We start from the raw sequence: 19,930 nt of genomic DNA, 5'->3' as shown, positions 1-19,930 counted from the left end.
GTTCTTTTTCTTAATGAAGTTATTAATAGCTGGACAAATTTCTGGCAAGATTCATCAGTTATGTTTTTACCCTAGGAAATTTTTAAGGCAAAATTAAGGACCAGTAAGAACTAAGAAGTATGCGTAGACAGTGACCCAATTTTAGGTTCTAATTAATTATCATATACATTCATTTTTCTCATAACGTTACTCTGATAGAAGCAAGTAGAGATGATCCACACATTAACATGTTGGCTTTGAAAGAGGAATGCAAGTTTAATATGCTTATACTCCCTTTATTGGACTATTTTGAAGGCTGAGATACCTCTTGTCATAAACCATGCAGCACTTATCCTTCTGTACCATTTCATACCTATTCTTAGCATCAATGGTTGTATTTGATCCAGCAGATTGATATATTATTGGTTTGCTTGGTTTGACTCTGTCAATCATAATAAAAACTGAATATTTTAATTTGGTCTTCATGGTAAGACTCAGTCCTGAAATTTACAAGTAGAAACCTTTCACTTTGGAAGAGGCTAAAATAAGCTCATTCACATAGGAAGAACTCAAGGTTAGCTATGGTTTTCTAATGGTATTTTTGTCACACTGCATGTGAGTCCATTAGTTATTTAATGGTTTTTGTTACTGTATCTAACTCACAGCCTAGTAGGGTATATGAATTCGGATTTCTAATATGCTGACCTCTTGTGTGGTGTGCTCTGAACGTATTGTTATTACATCGTTATGCACGTTTTAAGTTTCCCTAATATGGGGCCAACAAAAGCATGTTTCCAATGTTCTTTGGTTGTTTACTTTATTCATTTCCTGAAAATATGAGAAGTATTGGAGCAGTGATTAAAAAAGGCGCTCGGGCGAGGCGAGGCGAGGCCCGAGCGCCTCGCTAATCTCCCAGGCGGCGCGCTTCAAACAGGCGCCGCCTGGGGGCTCGCCCGAGCCTAGGCGCTGGGTGCTTTGGGCGAGCGCCTGGGTAAACCAAGGCGACCGAACCAGGATTTTAGGTCTGGTTCGGTTGGTTAGTTGGTTCAATCGAACCAACTAAACCGATATAACCCTTACCCAACCCTAACCCGCTACCACCCCTAATCCCGATCCCGATCCCGATCTCACTGCTCGCCGCTGTCGTTGTCGCCACTCGCCGCTGTCGCTGCTCGCAAACGCTGCCTCTGTCGCTGCTCGCGCCTCCCGCCGCTCGTCGCTCCCACTCCCTTTCCCGCTACCGCTACTGCTGCCACTACCATTACTCGCCGCTCGCCGCTGCTTCCTCGTTTCTCAGTCAGCAGGCTCAGTATACAATATGCTGTTAATATTAAGTTTATTTGAAATGATTAATTTTCACTACTGTTAATATATTTTCTTAATTTAATAGCATATTTTTATTTAAAATTTTAAATAATTATATTTATTAATTATATTATATATTTTTATATTTTAGCGCCTCGCTTCGCTCGAGCGAGCGCCTAGCGCCTCGAGCGTTTTTGGACCTTGGCGCCTTTTGACGTCTAGCGCTTTTTAAATCACTGTATTGGAGGACAATGAAGGATATCCATTCTGATATCTGATATAATGTAAGACTGTCAGCACTACATTGGTCAAGACTAAATTCTGGATGACAGTCTATGAATGTTTGATGGGAGGAATGTTGAGGAGCTTGTTAAGGTAAGTTATAGTTGGCTGCCAGCATACCCAAGTTATGAAAAGATGATATAAAATCAATTGTTGGTTAGGATACATTGAAAAGAAGACATTGTAGTGTGGCTATGGAGGGATATGTCTATTCCAATACAAGGTTCAAGGGGAGATTAACATAGATAACTTAAATAGAAGTAGTTAAAAGAGAAAAAATGTTCCTCAGATGAGAAAATGCCTCTTTTATGCCAATTGGTATCAAGAATTCACCATGTGAGATCTAAATTCCAAATGATGGTTACATGAGACTGTTGTCGTTTATCTGTCCCTTCTCTGTTGCTACTTGGAGATTCTATAGATATGTCATTTGTTATTTCTATGAGAAGCCTATCTAATTGATTCCCCAAGGCTGCAGACTTTCTTGTACAAACTTATGAGTCATTATGCAGGGAGGTTGGTGGTACTGGTGCTCCAAATTCCTTTGAAGGTTATGCTCATGAGGAGACAATTAGATTACCAGATACTGATGCCCAATTGCATATGGTGACAAATCGTGGATCCTTTATTTCAGAAGGTAGTGAAAGGCTGAATGAATCAATGAATACTGAAGTGCAAAGCAGACTTTCTTCTCAACTGATGATAACTGTGATTTTATATTACCTGTGGTTAGCAGGTGAATTTGACTTGCCAAGTATAGAAGGGTTTCAGATATATGGTGAGGCTCAACCAGGATGTAAGTTACAAGCCTGTGGATATCCGACAAATGGTACTACTCTTTGCACCTTTCAGGTATTTGACTTCTGATCTATTTCTTCCTCTTCTTGAATAGGATATCAAGCCCATTTGTTGTTTTTGCATTCAGTTGTGATTAATCTTCAATAAGATTTATACTGAACTGTCTTTCCAGTGGATTCGTGAACTTGATAATGGCACTAGGCAGTATATTGAAGGTAATGTTCAATGTGACTTTTTTTGTATTAGATGAAGTGATGATAAAATTTTTGATATTGCTTCAGTTTATCTATAATTGCCTTTGTTATCTATCACCACAGGAGCTACTGTTCCAGAATATGTGGTAACTGCTGATGATATTGGCACTTTTCTTGCTGTAGACTGCACTCCCATTGATGACAGTGGCCGTCAGGTGTCTTGCCTGTACTATACTCCTGCTATAAATCACTACACTTCAGCAATTCCATGACTTTCATTATTTGTTATCTCCAAAACTTAAGCATGTCAGTTTACTTTTAGCAATGTATTCTTGTTACATGGATGATGGTATAACTATCTGTTGAGTTTAATCTGTCAAATTTGCTGTCTATTTATTGTGTGTTTTTTACTTGTGAGCAGAGCATGTGCAAAGTGGTTGCTTTTCTCTGATATCCATCAACATTTTCACAACTGTAGCAGCCTGTAAAAATATCATTTGAAGATCAGACTTAGTGCCTCTGAAAAATGTAACCTAGAAAAGAAATGTTTGGATATGAATAGGTAGTTAAATGTGGACTAACTATCAGTATTAGATATATGATGTTCTATATCCTACATGTTTTTTTTTTTCACAATTTCATTCAGCATTTCTCACATATTGTTTTATCATAAATCTGTCAATAGGAAGCATTTCTAATAGCAAGGGAGGACGATCATGCTTGATGCAGAAGGTTCCATGGACACAATATTTAACCTGAGATCCAACAAATGGAACTATATTGGTTATCCAATCTATTCAAAGTGATCTATGGCTTTATATTACCTGGAGGCTAAAATTAATGAGTTATATGCGTTCTTTCCCATGCATTAGATAATAGTAGAACCGAGTGTCATATACCTTAGTGCTCCACTGTACATTTATTCCCTCTACCTGGACGATTAACCATTTGACTTAAATTAAATTATGCTCCTAGCTGATCAAACAAATTTACATGCATGAAAATTAGAACTTTCCATTTAGGAAGATTAGAAGCATTTGCAAGGAATTTCTAAAACAATTAATTGTTTTATAGATAGTTGATACAGATCATTCTGGAGAGTTCATATTAATTAAGTTAGACTTTATTTGTTGGATTTTTGGTGTTCTATCCAATCATGGTTATTTTTCTAGCTTAGTTCTCATATTGCTTTAGTGACATCTATTTTGGATGATTGTGTTGCGTCTATGGTATAATGCTTCTGTATTTATATTTGCATAGCAAAGAGAGAGATTGTGCATGAAAGGGCATTTTGGTTAGGGAGGCAAAGCCAAGCTTTACATGTTAAAGTTCTGCTTATCAAGCATTTTTGCTTATCTTGAACTCAGTTCCAGATCATCTTTATATATATATACATATATATATATATGTATATATATGTATATATATATGTGTGTGTGTGAGCACGTGCGCGCTAAAGTCTGGCTCGTCTTGATCATAATTCAATCTTTTGCTCAGCTATATACCTCATCATGATGTAGCTTGGTTTTAAAGATTAGCATTTCATTGTGACCAAATTATGTTTCTTATCTTGCTAAATATATTTGTGGTGGTTTGTGATTTTATTTTTATTCTCAGTGATCTGTATTCTTTCTTCTAATGGATTCTTATTAATTTAGTTCACTTTAATATTATTGTTATGTGTATCAAGTGTTAATTATATTGTGATTCATCTGTTTCCTTCAGGGTCATCTTGTGCGGCAGTTTGCCAATAATCATAGCAAAATAACATGTGGTGAGTAGATGTTGCACTTGAACAGTACTATCCTGTTAATGATCTGGACATTGAGAATCCAAATTCTCCTATGACTCTTGCTCTCTTCTATCATAGGATTGGATATTGCAAGATTCAGTAATTATTTATTTGGCAGAGAACTCTAGTTATAAAATATATAACTGTAACCACAGATATAACCTCAAAAAGGGTTCAGTATTTTTTATTTTCTTTATTACATTTAATTTAATAGATCATATTCAAGAATCTTTGTAGCTCATCAGAGTCTGATAAGTTGACACATGTAATTTATGACATTCCATTTGTAGTAGATTATATTCAAGAATCTTCATATTCCCTTATTGTCCTTTTGGCTAAGAACAAGTGTAGTATCTATTCTTATCAGTTTAATATCCAATACATGGGCCATCGCCCTACTATCATATTAAATTAATTTCTTGTGGGGGAGGGCCCACTACACTACAGTAGCTTGCTACTGGGGCCCTTGTGTGTTTCCCTTACATTGCACTATTGCAAGGGCTCGGTGCACCCCTCAGGAGAAAAAAAAGAATCTTCACAGCTTATCAGACTCACATAAGTTGACATATTTAATTTATGGCATTCCATTTCTATGTTTGATCGTGATGTTCTTTCATAATAATATTTTTTATGCTTCATTATTTATGACTAATTTGCTTTGTAGCTATTAAAGCACTTTGATTATGTTAACTCATTACACAATTAAAACAATACTTTAAATCATATTCTGTCAATTTATTGAATCTACCTTTTGTTAGTTTAAGTAGGATCATGCGAGGTGTTGATGTTATATGTATACTTTCTGTTCTTTTGAATAGTTATATTCTAGTTCTTTGTGTAGTTATGCTAAAAATTACAATTTTTTAATTCAATTACCAATTATTTTATGTTTATTTGTAAGGAAGCATCTTTCCGCATAAGCAGACAGGGAGATCGTTTTTGACTATGCTCCTTACCTTTTTGCTTTGAGCTTAGATTGGAATAGAGTATCTTTCAGTATATACGAAAAGGAAAAATGGAAACCTTCAAACTTAAAACCCGCAGAAGTTTACATTTTGTGTGTGATCATCAAGTTGGGAACAAGTTTGCTATGTTGGTAGGCTGAGGCTGGTTCCCTTGTAACATTGAAAAAAATTCTTGATTGGCTTGGGTAATATGGAGTTAACTTAAACCTGACTATTTTGTTTGAAAACCAACTCATCTGCGAACTCAGCAAGTTTTAATGAGCTGGGCCATGAGTTCTGTAGAACTTGTTTAAATTGATAAAACTCATCTGGCTTAGATTGCAATCATCAATCATATCATTTCAATTGAAAAAACTTTTGTGTTGGAAAGTTCAAAGATTATGTGTCAGAGATGTTTAATTTATGATGAAAGTGATGGAGACAAATGAATTAATCTCATCAAAGTGCTCTGCATATTTTCAGCAAGACAGAAATATGAAGTTATAACTAATTGTATCAACCTTTAAATATAATTAAGAAATAACAATATCAGGAGCTAAGAGTATGCCATGGGTATGCGTCAATCAAACCGTATGCTAGAAAACTAAACGGGTTCCAATTAATCAATTATTGGCTTGTTCTAGAGATTCTACCTGAGCTAATATCCAGTTCTAACAGGGTTATTTGGTTTTTGAATGTTGCCATTTTGGGGCTATAAGAGGCTGGTATTAGGTTGTTTGTCAATTTTTTTTATGGTAAAATTTGATGAAATAATTTCCTTATTGTGAAACAAGTTGTATGAATAACTTGTGAATAACTTTCTCTATGCATGTGTATCAAAGTTAGTGTGAAGTGTTTCCCATCTTTATTCATGAACTTGTGAAAGAAGAGGAAAATCCAACTGCTGCAAAATACCAACTAATTATTTGTTAACCTTGCAATTATGATTCGGATATGTTAATTCCTTCATCTTCTGCTGCCATTTATTTCCATTATTCATACTACCTTTGTATTTCTGTCGAAGTTTGGGCTGGTTTTGAACTTAAAAGTGGCTTTTAATTTTCATATTGCAATTTGCTTAAGCATTTACTTTTTGATGTTAATATGGGCATCAAAATCGGATTTATTCTCCACAGACCCAGAGATGCAGCATGAGATCGATGCCTATATTTCTGCAGGCAGAGCAATATTTGATGTCAAATTATGGGTATGTGGCATTTCAACTCTGATTTATTTAAAACTATTTTCTCATGGTTTTCTAGCATTATGCATCTTCATTTAGATTCAATGTATGATTTTAAATTTCCTCAACATTCCAAATGTTATGTACATTTTGGTGTTATTTTAGTGTTAGCTGTCATTTCCAAATGTTATGTTTCTCAAGAACATACTATATCTGCATGCCATGGATGACACAAATCTTTATCCAGAAAAGGATGAACTCGTATAGACAGGTGGCACCATTTTGGACTCGCTGCATGATCCACAGTAGGAGATATTTAGAAGAAATGCATTTGCTAACTAATGAAGTGGTCCATGCTTATATATTGACCAGATTTATCACACTTGATGTCTCCCATGAGATGAGGGTTGTATACAATGAACAAGGATTCGAGTACTGAACCATGACGAACATTCTGATTGGTACTGATCAGTAAGACCTGCCAAATAATGCCTGATTTGTGGAACATATTTATAATTTTTTACATTGGTATACCAAGGTATAATACCATGCTATACCAGTCTAACAATGAACCAGTATTCTTGATGGACTAGTATTAAATCCTTGTTTCTGACTAAAACTGAATGTTCTGTAAACAGTAACTTGAGGATATAATTGTCACAGATTTGTTGTCTACTTCCTGACCGTAGGATCCTAGTCAGATGAGCATTACATCCTTGTAATGCAAATGCATCAAGATAATATTGGATCTTTTATCTAACATGTCACCGGTAAATGGTTACTGAATAGAATGATTCTATCGACTGGGAACAAGCGGTTCTGATCGTGAAACGTTCCACCTATCTGATTATGATCAAACATACAGACAGAGTGGTAATGGAAGAAAAATATTCACCCGAGCTAAAAGTAAGTATTTTGTAGCAGGCAGTAAGCCTGGCTGTTATTAGACCTTTCCATAAGTGCTATTTTGTGACTTTGCCATGATTGACTTCACAGATCAAAGTTCCACTTGGGTACACAACCCAGTTTGTGTTGACCTGTTCAGATGGAACTAATCTACCACTTAGAACTGATGGGACTAGTCAGCCATATAACTTGGAGAATGATGTTAGGTCAGTCAAGCAAGCTGCTCTTGTTTTCAAATTTGTCTTCTCCTGTCATGCTCAGTGGACAATATTTAGTTTCGCTTGCTCTTTCATATGACTTACTGTGCAGGATACGTGATATGATTGTGTTGACCATGAGATGCTTCCAGTCTAAGGTAGATACTAATGCCGATGAGATTCTTAGTGTAAATGCTCCTTCATGCATTACAGCTACTGGTAAATGTTGTTGAGTTAGACTTTCTTTTGTTCCACTTAGCTTGAAATTTTGTATGTAATAGTACTGCAAACTCACTAAAAAGTTTTCATGAAAAATATACTTTGAGAACAATATATCTTATCTAGCATAGGGTTTGTGCTATTATTGCTGTTGAAGTTGCACATGTTGACAATTAAGTGCTAATTTGAGTAACTATTTTAAATGACCAATCTGTGTGCTGTTTCAATGTAACTAAACTGGTGCGTTTCTCACATCTCTTACAAATCCAGAAAAGTATAATATGTTAAAAGAATACTATGAGTTAACTATTTCCAGAAAAGTAAATGTGATATTCCTACATACTACCAAGTAAACTGGCAATGCATTCCTACAATTTTTTTTTTTTTTAATCTAGGAGGTGTGTACTTTGGGCATATCCTATTTTAGGATTGATCATTCTTTTCTCCATTGTTGTTGTTGTTGTTGTTATTTTTTTGAGGTACGTTTGTTTTTCATGCAACTGTCCTGCTGATCTTGAATCAGTTTATTGCAGGCTGTTGATGCTAAAAGAAAAGTCAAGGCCTAGATGATATGGTACAATTTTTTTTTTGTTTGAACGTTTAGAGGCAAGTAAGTGTACGGTCAACTTTTCTTTTTTTCTCTATTTTTAAAGTGTTTTTTGTTTTTGAGTTTCAATAATGTGGGTTGTGTATAGTTTTCTGCCATGTGTTGTCATAAATTCAAGCAAGGATTACGGTGAGAGGATGGTTTTTTCATGGATCTGTTGTGTTCTTAAGCAAATTAAAGTTATTCTTTTGATTATAGTTCTGTTACTTGAGATATTTCTCTCTAACTAAGAATCATGGTTGAACATGTGTTTTTTTTTTTTTTTGTATGTTTTGCTTTTCCTGTGAATGAACATGAATCTTGATATCGCAATGAGGTAGTAAGTATGGGAGAGAAAGTTGGATGCAATATGTATATTGTAGTAAAAGAAGAGAGAGAGAGAGAGAGAGAGAGAGAGAGAGAGAGAGATCATCTGTTCCCCTGATTGGAATTGCAGTTGTCGATGGGTACAAACGAACGGATTACCGAAAGAGAGAGAGAGAGAGAGATCATCTGTTCCCCTGATTGGAATTGCAGTTGTCGATGGGTACAAACGAACGGATTACCGAATCTGATGGAACCGCAATGGAATCAGATTCCGAGGAAAGAGAGATGAAGGATTTGGTATTATCCTTCCCAGAGCAAAAGTGCTCCGCCTTTTCTCTCTTTCGTTTTCCAAAGCAAGCATCCAAAAGAAGGGGTTCCGAGGCAAAGAGGAGGGTTGACATGTCACACTAAGTAAGAGAAGGCCTCATCGCACGCCATTATGTCATTCCTCCCTCCAGCCAGAACAGCTTTGCTCGACAGACAGACCCGAGACCTAAGCCGATCATAAAGCATCTAACAAGCAAACAAAGGATCCTTCATCCTTCATGTGGCTAAATTTAAAATTTTCATTAAGGAGATTATGTTCTACTACTTTCTTCTTTTTTTTTCTTTTTTTTTTTTTGCATGTGAAAACACAACAGGAGTTAGATGACAAGTGGAGATCTAAATGTTACGTCAGTACCAATTCGATATTATTTTAACGTCTCATTAGGTCGACACATTAGTCATGTATCTCACATGGTCGGCACGATGTGCAACGATGTTAATTGAGATGCTTGACGGTTGTGATGATTCTTCATGTATGTTAGTGTAAACAACTTTATGTCGTGGCCTCGGGCCAACGCGGCTCGGTTGAGGGTTCGAATGACGGGGATCTCGCGCAGCGTCCCTCGAGATCTCTCAGTGGTCGATTACGACGGTCCGGTCAGGATGTCGCGTCGGGAGGAAAACTTTTGCCGCAGCACCGGGAAGAGGCGACCCTGTTCTTGCACCTGCACACAGGTCAGGTCGGAAGCTCGGCCCGACCCCTCCGACGATCAAGTTAGTGGATGCGGAGGAGATTTTTGTATGAAGAAGTGCTCCCTCTTTTTCGTTTAGAACTCGGGGGTATTTATAGGTAAGTTTAGTGTTACCTGATGTGTCTGCCCACAGGAGCAGGATCGTACCTCTAATGGCGTCTGACATTGTCGTTGGCGTTGCGTGGAGAACCGAATTGCCGCAGGGTATGGGCGAGCCTCGGTCGTCGTCCTCCTCTGCCTCGGCCAAGCGTGCAGAATCATACAACGATGAAGTCGTTGTCTAAGAGCGGGTGACGTCGGCGCACATCGAGTCGGCATTATTGCCCTCTTCCTCGGGCAGAGTGTCGTCCAAGCGTGGCTGACGTTGTGGCGCGTCATGTCGCCATTATTACCCTCATCATATTCCCCCCCCGAAGGGAGCTATGCGTCGGTTGTTGTAAAAAAAGGGGGCAGTCCGAGGCATGGCTTCAGCCTCCGGTATCGTGGTAGTCTCAGGCGACATGAGGCCAAGCACGTCTCGGGCAGGCAGGTCGCGCCGAGGTGGCCTTCGAGCGACATGAGACCGAGGAGCATGCCTCGGGCGCGTGGGACGCGCCGATGAGGTGGTCTCGGGGGGCATGGAGCCGAGGAGCACGACGCAGGCGGTCTGGCCGCGCAGGTGTGGTCTCGGGGGGCATGGAGCCAAGGAGCACGACGCAGGCGGTTTGGCCGCGCAGGTGTGGTCTCGGGCAACATGCGGCCGAGGAGCACGACGCAGGCGGGCTGACCGCGCAGGTGTGGTCTCGGGGGGCATGGAGCCGAGGAGCACGACGCAAGCGGTCTGGTCGCGGAGGTGTGGTCTCGGGGGGCATGGAGCCGAGGAGCACGACGTAGGCGGGCTGGCCGCGTAGGTGTGGTCTTGGGGGGCATGGAGCCGAGGTGCACGACGCAGGCGGTCTGGCCATGCAGGTGTGGTCTCGGGGGGCATGGAGCCGAGGAGCACGACGCAGGCGGGCTGGCCACACAAGTGTGGTCTCGGGTAACATGCGGCCAAGGAGCACGACGCAGGTGGGCTGGCCGCGTAGGTGTGGTCTCGGGCAACTTGCGACCGAGGAGCACGACGCAGGCGGGCTGGCCGCGCAGGTGTGGTCTCGGGGGGCATGGAGCCGAGGAGCACGACGCAGGCGGTCTGGCCACGCAGGTGTGGTCTCGGGCAACATGCGCCCGAGGAGTACGACGCAAGCGAGCTGGCCGCGCAGGTGTGGTCTCGGGGGGCATGGAGCCGAGGAGCACGACGCAAGCGGTCTGGCCGCGCAGGTGTGGTCTCGGGGGGCATGGAGCCGAGGAGCACGACGCAGGCGAGCTGGCCGCGCAGGTGTGGTCTTGGGGGGCATGGAGCCGAGGTGCACGACGCAGGCGGTTTGGCCGTGCAGGTGTGGTCTCGGGGGGCATGGAGCCGAGGAGCACGACGCAGGCGAGCTGGCCACGCAAGTGTGGTCTCGAGCAACATGCGGCCGAGGAGCACGACGCAGGCGGGCTGGCCGCGCAGGTGTGGTCTCGGGGGGCATGGAGCCGAGGAGCACGACGCAGGCGGTCTGGCCGCGTAGGTGTGGTCTCGGGGGGGCATGGAGCCAAGAAGCACGATGCAGGCGGGCTGGCCGCGCATGTGTGGTCTCGGGCAACATGCGGTCGAGGAGCACGACGCAGGCGGGCTGGCCGCGCAGGTGTGGTCTCGGGCAACATGCGGCCGAGGAGCACGACGCAGGCGGGCTGGCCGCGCAGGCGTGGTCTTGGGCAACATGGTCGAGGAGCACGACGCAGGCGGGCTGGCCCGAGAAGCTGCTTATGCTATTTTCCCTCCTTGCCAACTTAGCAGCAACGGGGGTCGAAAACTACCGTATTTGACTTCTTTTCTGAGGGGGAGCTGGTTGCTTTCGCCGCACGCTTTCGGGCATCGAGATCGAGGCGTCAAGGCATTGCCGCTTCAGCGGGGTTGCCACGTCAGGCTTTCATTAAGGCGGGGCATCTTTTGGCATTTCTGACGTGACGTGACGGTTACGCACGTGCGCGGGTGGGCTGCCGCCCATTCTCGGGAGGCGAAGGGGCGCTGGTTCTGGCGGGATATCTCCTTTAAATAGCGAACGCCCGGCTTCGCTTTTATCTTTCGCTGCTGAGTCTCCCTCTTCAGGTCTTGCCGTCCCCTTTCCAGTCTTCTTCCTCGTCTCCTGCGTCGTCTTCCCTTTCCCTGTAGCACCTTCCAGTTGAGGTCAGTTAAGATGTCACCCTCTTCTTCCTCTCCTTCTTCCCTTTCCCACGTAGTTGGGGGGGACGTCCTCCGACGTCCCCCATGGAATCCTTTGATGGGGAAGCGGCGCGGGCCCTGGAGGCCTTGATGTGGCCGCACGACAATGACTCCACCGTGAGTGGGTCTTTGCTGGGGGGACTCCGGCAGCGCTATAGTATCCCGGATGACCACATCCTTAGTGCCCCTGAACCGGGACAGCGGGCGTATGACCCGATCCCGAAGGGTTTCGCGTTGACCTTAGACGCCCTGGAGGCGGGTCTGCGCTTTCCCCTTCATCCCCTCATCGTGTCTTGTATATCTTTCTGGCGGATTTCTCCGTCTCAGGTGGCGCCAAACTCCTGGCGCTACCTAGTGGCATTCCTGAGGGAATGCCACTATGCCAATATCACCCCCACCCTCAACCTCTTTTTCTCCTGTTATCACCTCTCCAAGGGTTCGGGGGGTTACTTCCTATCTGCCCGGACGGGCTTTCGAGTCGGGGGGGGGGGGGGGGGGGGGGGGGGGGAGGGGGCTTCTAATAATAAAGGGTGGAAAGGGGGTTTCGGGGTTCGGTGGTCCACGAGGGCGATCGACAACACCACCCCATGCTTGGGTGAAGTAGAGCGCCAAGATTTGGGGAGGCTCAAAGAGATTCTCCCCATGTCCCAGACCCTCCGGAAACATGACAAAGCAGTGGCTGGTTGAGGCGGGTATCAGTCCGATGCCTCTGGGTACGTTAGTAACGTTTGGTTCGGGTATTTGCGCGGCTCATTCCTGGTACTAATATTTTTCTTGTCTCTTGTAGAAATGGTGAACCTCCGATCGCTTTTGGGGGGCAAGGCGTTGCAAGCTCCTCCCCCAGCACTGTCAGCCGACCTGCAGCCCGGCACGAAGGACGCCCCGCTGGAGGTCGAGGCCGGGCGCCCTCGGAAGAAGGCGAAGGCGGTGCCTTCAAAGGGGGCTGAGGCGGGCCCCCGTCGGGGCGAGGCCGGGCCTAGTCAGCGGGCGACTGGGAAGGGTTCGCGCCCTCCCTCCGTACGTGACCTGTGCCAACTGCCAGCCGGGGACGAGGAGTCGTTCCTAACACGGCTGGTGGGCGAAATCCCGATCAGGGAGGCCAGCGACCCCTTGGTTGCCCGCTGGGGAGGCCTGTCCCGGGGGGACAAAGTGTGGGCCAGAGGGGACTCCTCCGCATCATTCCTCTGAGGCGCGCTTCATCCCGACATGGCTCGGGATTTGTATACCTTGCCCTCGGAGGCTCTGCTCAGCAAGTCTGCCCAATCTTTGACCTGGGTAAGTACTTCTCCTCTCTTCCCGTTTGGGGTCGTTTGTCTGACGCTGACCTTCCTGACCCGTCTTTCCTTTTGCAGGGCCTTCATTACGCGATGGCCCTGATGGACAGGGTGTGTGACGCCGGCCGGGTCATCGGGGGCCTTATCAGCCGCAACGCCGAGCTCCACCGCCAGATCGAGGAGGCCCGAGCCGGGGCCGGCCTGGAGGCTGTGGCGGTCGTCGAGAAGCGCGCGACGGACTCGGAGGCAGAGGCGGCTCGCCTCAGGTCAAAGCTCGAGGCCTCCAGGAAATCAAACGAGGAGCTCCAGAAAATAATAAGGGTGGAGCGGACCGAGCTCCGTCTGTCGAAGACGGAGGCGAGCGCTCTCAGCAAGAAGCTGGAGGAGGCGAAGGCTGAAATGAGGGCGGCCTCGGAAGCGCTGGCGGAGGAGGCCCGTCTCCGACCCATCAAGGATAAGGAGCTCCTTGAGGCGTATAAGAAGTCCGAGGGGTTCGAACTCGGGCTAACGCGGACGGGGCGGGTGTCCTTTGAATACGGATACCGAATCGCCACATCCCGTTTCCGCGCTCGTCACCCCGGCCTCGAGGTAGAGGAGGATCCCTTCACTCCCCACCCCGAGGATCTGGAGGTAGACATGCCCGAGGACGTCCCCTTTGACGATCGTCTGGACGTCCCATAGTAATAAGAGGGTCCTGTATTTTTGTTTTTGTTTTTTCTTCTAAGGTGCTAGTTGGTCTTGTAAGTTGGGGTCGAGTCTTGTAATCCTCGTTTTTCTTCAAATAAAAGAAATTTTTTCTTCTCTCGTGTGTTGCCAAGCTTCTGTTTTAGACGAAAAACTTCTTAAGGTTCTAGACGTTCCATGTTCTCGGCAAAGAAGAACCGTCCATTGTCGCGAGCCGGTATGTACCCGGTCGGATTACCTCGACGACCCGATAAGGTCCTTCCTATTTAGGGGCCAACTTCCCCCTTTCTCGGGTCGGGTCGCTAACTTCGGTTTTGCGAAGGACCAGGTCGTTTAACTTAATTGGCCGGGGTCGTACCTTCCGGTTGTACACCTTCGCGACGGCTCTCTTATAAGAGAGGGCCTTCAAGTGTGCGTCGGCATGCCGTTCTTCGAGCATGTCAAGGCCGGCTCGAAGCCCTTCGTTTGTGGTTCCTTCGTCATAGCTTCTTGTCCGAAGGGTGGGAATAGCTACCTCGGGTGGTAGGATAGCTTCGGTCCCGAACGCAAGGCTGTAGGGGGACTCTCCCGTCGCGGTTTTGGGGGTGGTGCATAATGACCACAATGTTGGGAAATCTTGGGGGCGACATCACATGCGCAGCGGAAGAACAAGAAAACAAAATCCCCGATTCCCAAAGAGATGTTCGTCGTCGTACGAAGATTGGTGCGCAAAATCCGTGAAACTTAAAACTACGTATAAAGTAGGTTGTGTTACCTAGGGAGATCGTATATCCTTGTTTCCTTGCAGATCCTTAGGAGAGGGTGAAGGAGGTCAAGCGTCCTCCTCTCTAGCGGTGATCCACACAGCAGGGTTGCGACGACGCTCCTCAAGACTCCAAGCATGCTCTGAGGTGGAGAGGAATAGGAGAATAGGAAAGGCAAGCAAAGGCTCTAGCCTATGAGGCTCTGAATCCCTCCTATTTATAGAGGTCCCCTGTCAAACCCTAATGGGTCCTCCCCTAGTGGGTATTGGATCTGCATCCAATAAGACAAGGGCTCCGTCGGATATCTCATATCCGAATCTCTACTCATCGCAATCCCTACCATATGTGTGTGACCCTCTAGGCCCAATATCGAGTTGGCCGTGAGTCATACCTGTCAGAACTCCTTCTAACTCAGTGAATTATTATCTCTGTAATAATTCACTTGACTCATCGACTACGGAAGTACTAGGCCACTACGCCGTAGTCCCCAGACGATACAAGGGAATCCAATCCATTGGACCTGTCTGTCCTCAATTACCGTGTACATATAATCCCTCATCCATCTAATATCCCAGAGACCGTATATCGAGCATGGTGTTGTCAGACCCATACGGTTTCTTCTCGAGTCTCGCTCTAATCGGATTCTCCCGGAGAACTCTTTCTCTCTCAACCCGAATGACCCTGGCCAGGGATTTGTCTGAGCAAGAACACATGAGATATTCCTCTCATGACGCCGAGAGTGGATGATCCTCTATCGACACTAAATAGCCCTCGTAAGGTCGACTACCACTCCCAATGACCAGCTGTACTAGATCTGGGATAGTCAAACCTACAAGTCTGGTATCAAAGAGTGGAGCACTCATACAGGACATCCTTTGTGTCTCAAGTCTAAGGACCAGATACACCACTAAGACTACGGAATCGTAGTCTGACAATAAGGCATCATCAACCATCTAGCATTCCGTAAGCGGATCAATCAGTGAACTCATTCTCCAATGAGCACCTGTACTGTATCCCTAGTGTCCCTACACGAGCAACTATGAGACCAGCTGCATCCATCATATGGACGGGTATACAACACACCAGTCTATCCGGTTATCATGATGTCCCTCTCGAGTAACCTATGACCGGGATTATTTAGGATATGTGTTTAAAGGTGAATCGATCTAATTATCGTGATCTCATCACGATCCGATTCCCATTGCACAAATCCAAGGACATCATAATATATATATATGCATTTATGCAATAGTTATAAAGTGATATACGCCAAAATATAATAAGTAAAAAGATTCTGTATCAAGTCACACGTGCCATCACTCACGTGATTGGCTTGCTGGGCACCTATGACTAGCACACAAGACGCTCGGGTGTTTGTCCATCCAAGCCAATTGGGCTGCAGTCACTCTTCTTTTGAGCCCGTCTAGAATTGACCGATTGGTTACCTCTGCTAACCCGTTCGTTTGAGGGTAAGCCACCGAGCTGAACCTCAGCTGGATTCCGTGGCTTGCACAGAATTCCCGGAACCTTCTACTGGCGAACTGAGGCCCATTGTCTGTAATGATGGTTTTGGGCAAGCCAAACCGAGTCACCAGGTTCCTCTACACGAACTTTTCCATTTGTCGCTCCGTGATCGTCGCTAGTGGTTCGGCCTCGACCCACTTTGTGAAATAATCCACACCCACAACGATATACTTTCGCTGTCTCGAGGCTTGCGGGAAAGGTCCGAGCAGGTCCAAACCCCACTGCGCGAATGGCCACACGCAATCGATGGGGGTGAGCGGGACCGCGGGCTACCGGGGCTTGCGGGCGTGTTCTTGGCACGAACTGCACCGCTGTACATAAGCCTTCGCGTCCCAACACATGGTCGGCCAGTAGTAACCTTGGCGAAGTATTTTGTGTGCCAGGGTTCGCCCGCCGATGTGTTCTGCGCAGACTCCCTCGTGGACCTCAGCCAGAACCGTCCGAGCTTCGTCGGGCTCCAAGCACCGTAGGAGGGGGTATGTGAAGGACTGCTTATAGAGCCGTCCACTCACCTCGGAGTACCACGCATGCGTATGACGCAGGCTCCGAGCCGTAGCCTCGTCGGGAGGAAGGGTCCCTTCCCGCTTGAAGCGTAGCAACTCTTGTACCCATGTGATTGGCGCGTCGCCCGAGGCCACAACTGCGATTTCGATGGCACGGGCAGGGAGCTCCTCGACCTCAGGCCAGGCTTCGGGGGCTGCCTTTGACTCCAGCTTTGCTAGCGCGTCGGCTCGCTCGTTCTCTCCCCTTGGGACTTTAGATAATGTAAAATAAGGGAACTTGGCGGTCAGGTTCTTTACCTGTGCCAGGTACTTCACCATGATCGGGTCCCGAGCCTCGTATCCCCCGCTGAGTTGCTCGGCTACCAGCTGCGAGTCGGTGAGGACGCGTATGGTGACCACCTGCATCTCGAGGGCCAACCTGAGTCCTGCTAAGAGCGCTTTGTATTCCGCCTCGTTGTTAGTGGCTTGGAACCCGAAGCGGAGGGAACGCTCGATTGACCGCCCGTCGAGAGCTAGCAGCACCAGCCCTGCGCCGGCGCCTTTTGAGTTGGCCGATCCATCGACGTGCATGACCCATGCTTCGGGAGGTTGCTCGAGATCCACGTCCTAGATCTGGGTTAATTCTGCGATGAAGTCGGCCATGGACTGGGCTTTGATAGCGGTCCTGGGCACGTATTGTACGTCATGCTCGCCGAGCTCCATCGCCCATTTGAGAAGACGTCCTACAACATCAAATTTAGACAAGATCTGTCGAAGTGGTTGGTCGGTTATGACCCACCAGATGAGCCTGGAAGTAGGGGCGTAGCTTCCGGGATGACAGAACGAGCGCGAGTGTCAGTTTCTCAATCGGTGGGTATCGTTCCTCGGGCCCGTTCAGGACGTGGCTGACATAGTAGACCGAAAGCTGTTCGCCGGAGTTTTCGTTGACCAGAATGGAACTGACTGTGTGCTGGGAGGCAGCCAGGTAGAGGCCTAGCTTCTCCCCAGGAGAGACTGAGGCAAGTCGGGGGAGGCTGGCCAAGTGTTGCTTCATTTGTTTGAAGGCTTCCTCGCATTCAGTCGTCCATTGAAAATTCTTCAGGTTCTTCAGGGCCCTGAAGAAGGGGAGGCAGCGATCACCCGATTGGGCAAGGAAACGAGACATGGCGACGAGTCTCCCGTTAAGGCGTTGCAGGTCCTTGATTGTCCGAGGTGACTGCATATTGATGACTGCCTGGACCTTCTCCGGGTCGGCGTCGATTCCTCTTTCGTGTATGATAAACCCGAGGAACTTTCCTGAGGTGACGCCGAAGGCACACTTCGCGGGGTTGAGTCGCATGCCGAACTTGCGCAGCGTGGCGAATGTCTCGGCCAGACCGGCAAGGTGAGCTCCAGCCTATTGGCTTTTTACAATCATGTCGTCTACGTAAACTTCCATGTTTCACCCAATCTGGTGGGCGAACATCTTGTTCACTGTTCTCTGGTACGTAGCCCAGCGTTTTTCAATCCGAAAGGCATGACCTTATAAAAGTATACCCCTTGGTCAGTGAGAAAGGTTGTATGTTCTTGGTCTTCGGGCGCCATTCTGATCTGGTTGTATCCCGAGAAGGCGTCCATAAATGAGAGGCGGGCGTGTCCGGCCATTGCGTCGACCAGCTGGTCGACCTTTGGGAGGGGGTAACAATCTTTTGGGCATGCATTGTTGAGACTAGTGTAATCAACGCACATCCTCCAGCTTTCATTGGGTTTCTTGACGAGGACTACATTGGATAGCCATCGTGGGTATCTGACTTCTTCTATTAAGCATGCCGCTAAAAGTCGATCCACTACTTCTCGTATGGCGAGCTGCCGATCATGGGCCTGTCGTCTGGGTTTTTGCTTCACCGGGCGAGCGTCGGGTGAAATATTGAGGTGATGTTGTGCGACCTCCAGGTCGACGCCCGTCATGTCGGATGGTGACCAAGCGAAGACGTCGGCATTTTCATGTAGGAAGCCGACGAGCTGCTTTTGTTCCTGCTCGGGTAGCTCTGACCCGATTTTGACCGTCTGATCTGGCCGACCTTCTAGTAGCAGCAACTCGACAGTGGATCCCCTCGGCTCGGGATGGGGGGTTGGTTTCTTCGTCTCCCGAGGATCCTCCAGTGGTGGTTCGATCCTTGCTTTCTTGTGCAACGAGACGGCGGTCAGGTAGCAGCGCCTGGATTCTCGAGGGCTTCCCGTGACTTCTTCGATCCCGGCGTGGGTCGGGAACTTTACAGTTTGGTAGTAAGTTGAGACGACGACTCTGACTTTGTTGAGGGTCGGCCAGCCGAGAATAGCGTTGTATGTCGTGGGGAGGTCAACCACTAAGAAGGTGGTCATCACTGTCTTTGACCTCGGCGGGGCTCCCAGGGTCAAGGGCAAAGTGATTGCCCCCAGCGGTGAGATCGAGTCATCGGTGAATCCGGTGAGCGCCGAGCACAACGGCTTCATGTTGTCTCTGGACAAGCCGAGCTTTTGGAAGGCGTCGAAGTAGAGTATGTCAGCCGAGCTCCTGGTATCGACCATGATCATTCTTACTTGCGCATTGGCGATCCTGGCCGATATCACGAGCGCATCGTCGTGCTCGGATTGTTCGGATGCTCCGGCCGGGAAAGTGACCTCGGGCTCGGGCCCGTGCCTGGGAGCTTCGACCAGGGCGGCTCGGGCGTACGCCTTTCTTCCGGTTATGGAATCCCCGCTAGATGCGGGGCCACCAGTTATCATGTCGATGTGTCGCTCGATGGGACCCTCCGGGCACGGCGAAAGTTCCTTATCCGGCCGAAGGTACTGGCTGAGATGCCCTCTACAAATAAGCTCCTCGATCTGCCTTTTCAACTCACAACATTGTTCAGTGTCATGCCCATGCTGCCGGTGGAAGCAGCAGTACTTCGACCGGCCTGCAAGTTCTCGCGGACTCCTCATCGGGTGGGGATCTTTGAGTAGTCCCTTCTCCCTTATGTGGAGAAATATTTCTGTTTGGGACGAGCTCAAGGCGGGGAGAGGGGGCCTCGGTGTCGGCGGGTCGGATTTGTCCAACCTACGCCGTGATGCGGCGGATTGCTGCTGCCGGGGCGGCTCCGACTTGACCCTCTTGTGCTCTTCGCGCCTCCCGGCCATCCATGTCTCTGCGGCGACGAACTGGCTTGCTCGTTGAAGCATCTCGAGTACCGCAGTGGGGGGTCGCTCCACA

General features: G+C 47.1%; 1 protein-coding gene and 1 non-coding gene across 10 annotated transcripts in view; both read left to right on the top strand.

The window, feature by feature from the left end:
• Nucleotides 1-8,607, top strand: part of LOC135583667 (uncharacterized) — a 30,514-nt gene extending 21,907 nt beyond the window's left edge. For 4 of the 9 annotated variants that reach the window (XM_065121124.1, XM_065121122.1, XM_065121118.1 and 1 more), the window contains 10 exons: nt 2,079-2,203; nt 2,300-2,418; nt 2,537-2,579; nt 2,682-2,773; nt 4,284-4,332; nt 6,431-6,501; nt 7,267-7,383; nt 7,474-7,589; nt 7,693-7,738; nt 8,333-8,607. In XM_065121124.1, the coding sequence (XP_064977196.1) occupies nt 2,079-2,203; nt 2,300-2,418; nt 2,537-2,579; nt 2,682-2,773; nt 4,284-4,332; nt 6,431-6,501; nt 7,267-7,383; nt 7,474-7,589; nt 7,693-7,738; nt 8,333-8,365 (811 nt within the window). In that variant the 3' untranslated portion in view covers nt 8,366-8,607. Of the gene's footprint in view, nt 1-2,078; nt 2,204-2,299; nt 2,419-2,536; nt 2,580-2,681; nt 2,774-4,283; nt 4,333-6,430; nt 6,502-7,140; nt 7,384-7,473; nt 7,590-7,692; nt 7,739-8,322 lie in introns of those variants that run through there. The other 5 variants (XM_065121123.1, XM_065121120.1, XM_065121126.1 and 2 more) reach the window with 5 other exon arrangements.
• Nucleotides 4,666-4,866, top strand: LOC135621335 (U2 spliceosomal RNA). The gene has a single exon (XR_010490503.1). It is a non-coding gene; the product is annotated as a U2 spliceosomal RNA (small nuclear RNA).
• Nucleotides 8,608-19,930: the final 11,323 nt, after the last annotated feature.

Source organism: Musa acuminata, chromosome BXJ2-8 (genome assembly GCF_036884655.1).
Source record: "Musa acuminata AAA Group cultivar baxijiao chromosome BXJ2-8, Cavendish_Baxijiao_AAA, whole genome shotgun sequence".
Taxonomy (NCBI): Eukaryota; Viridiplantae; Streptophyta; class Magnoliopsida; order Zingiberales; family Musaceae; genus Musa; species Musa acuminata.
This window is presented reverse-complemented; position numbering and strand designations above follow the sequence as displayed.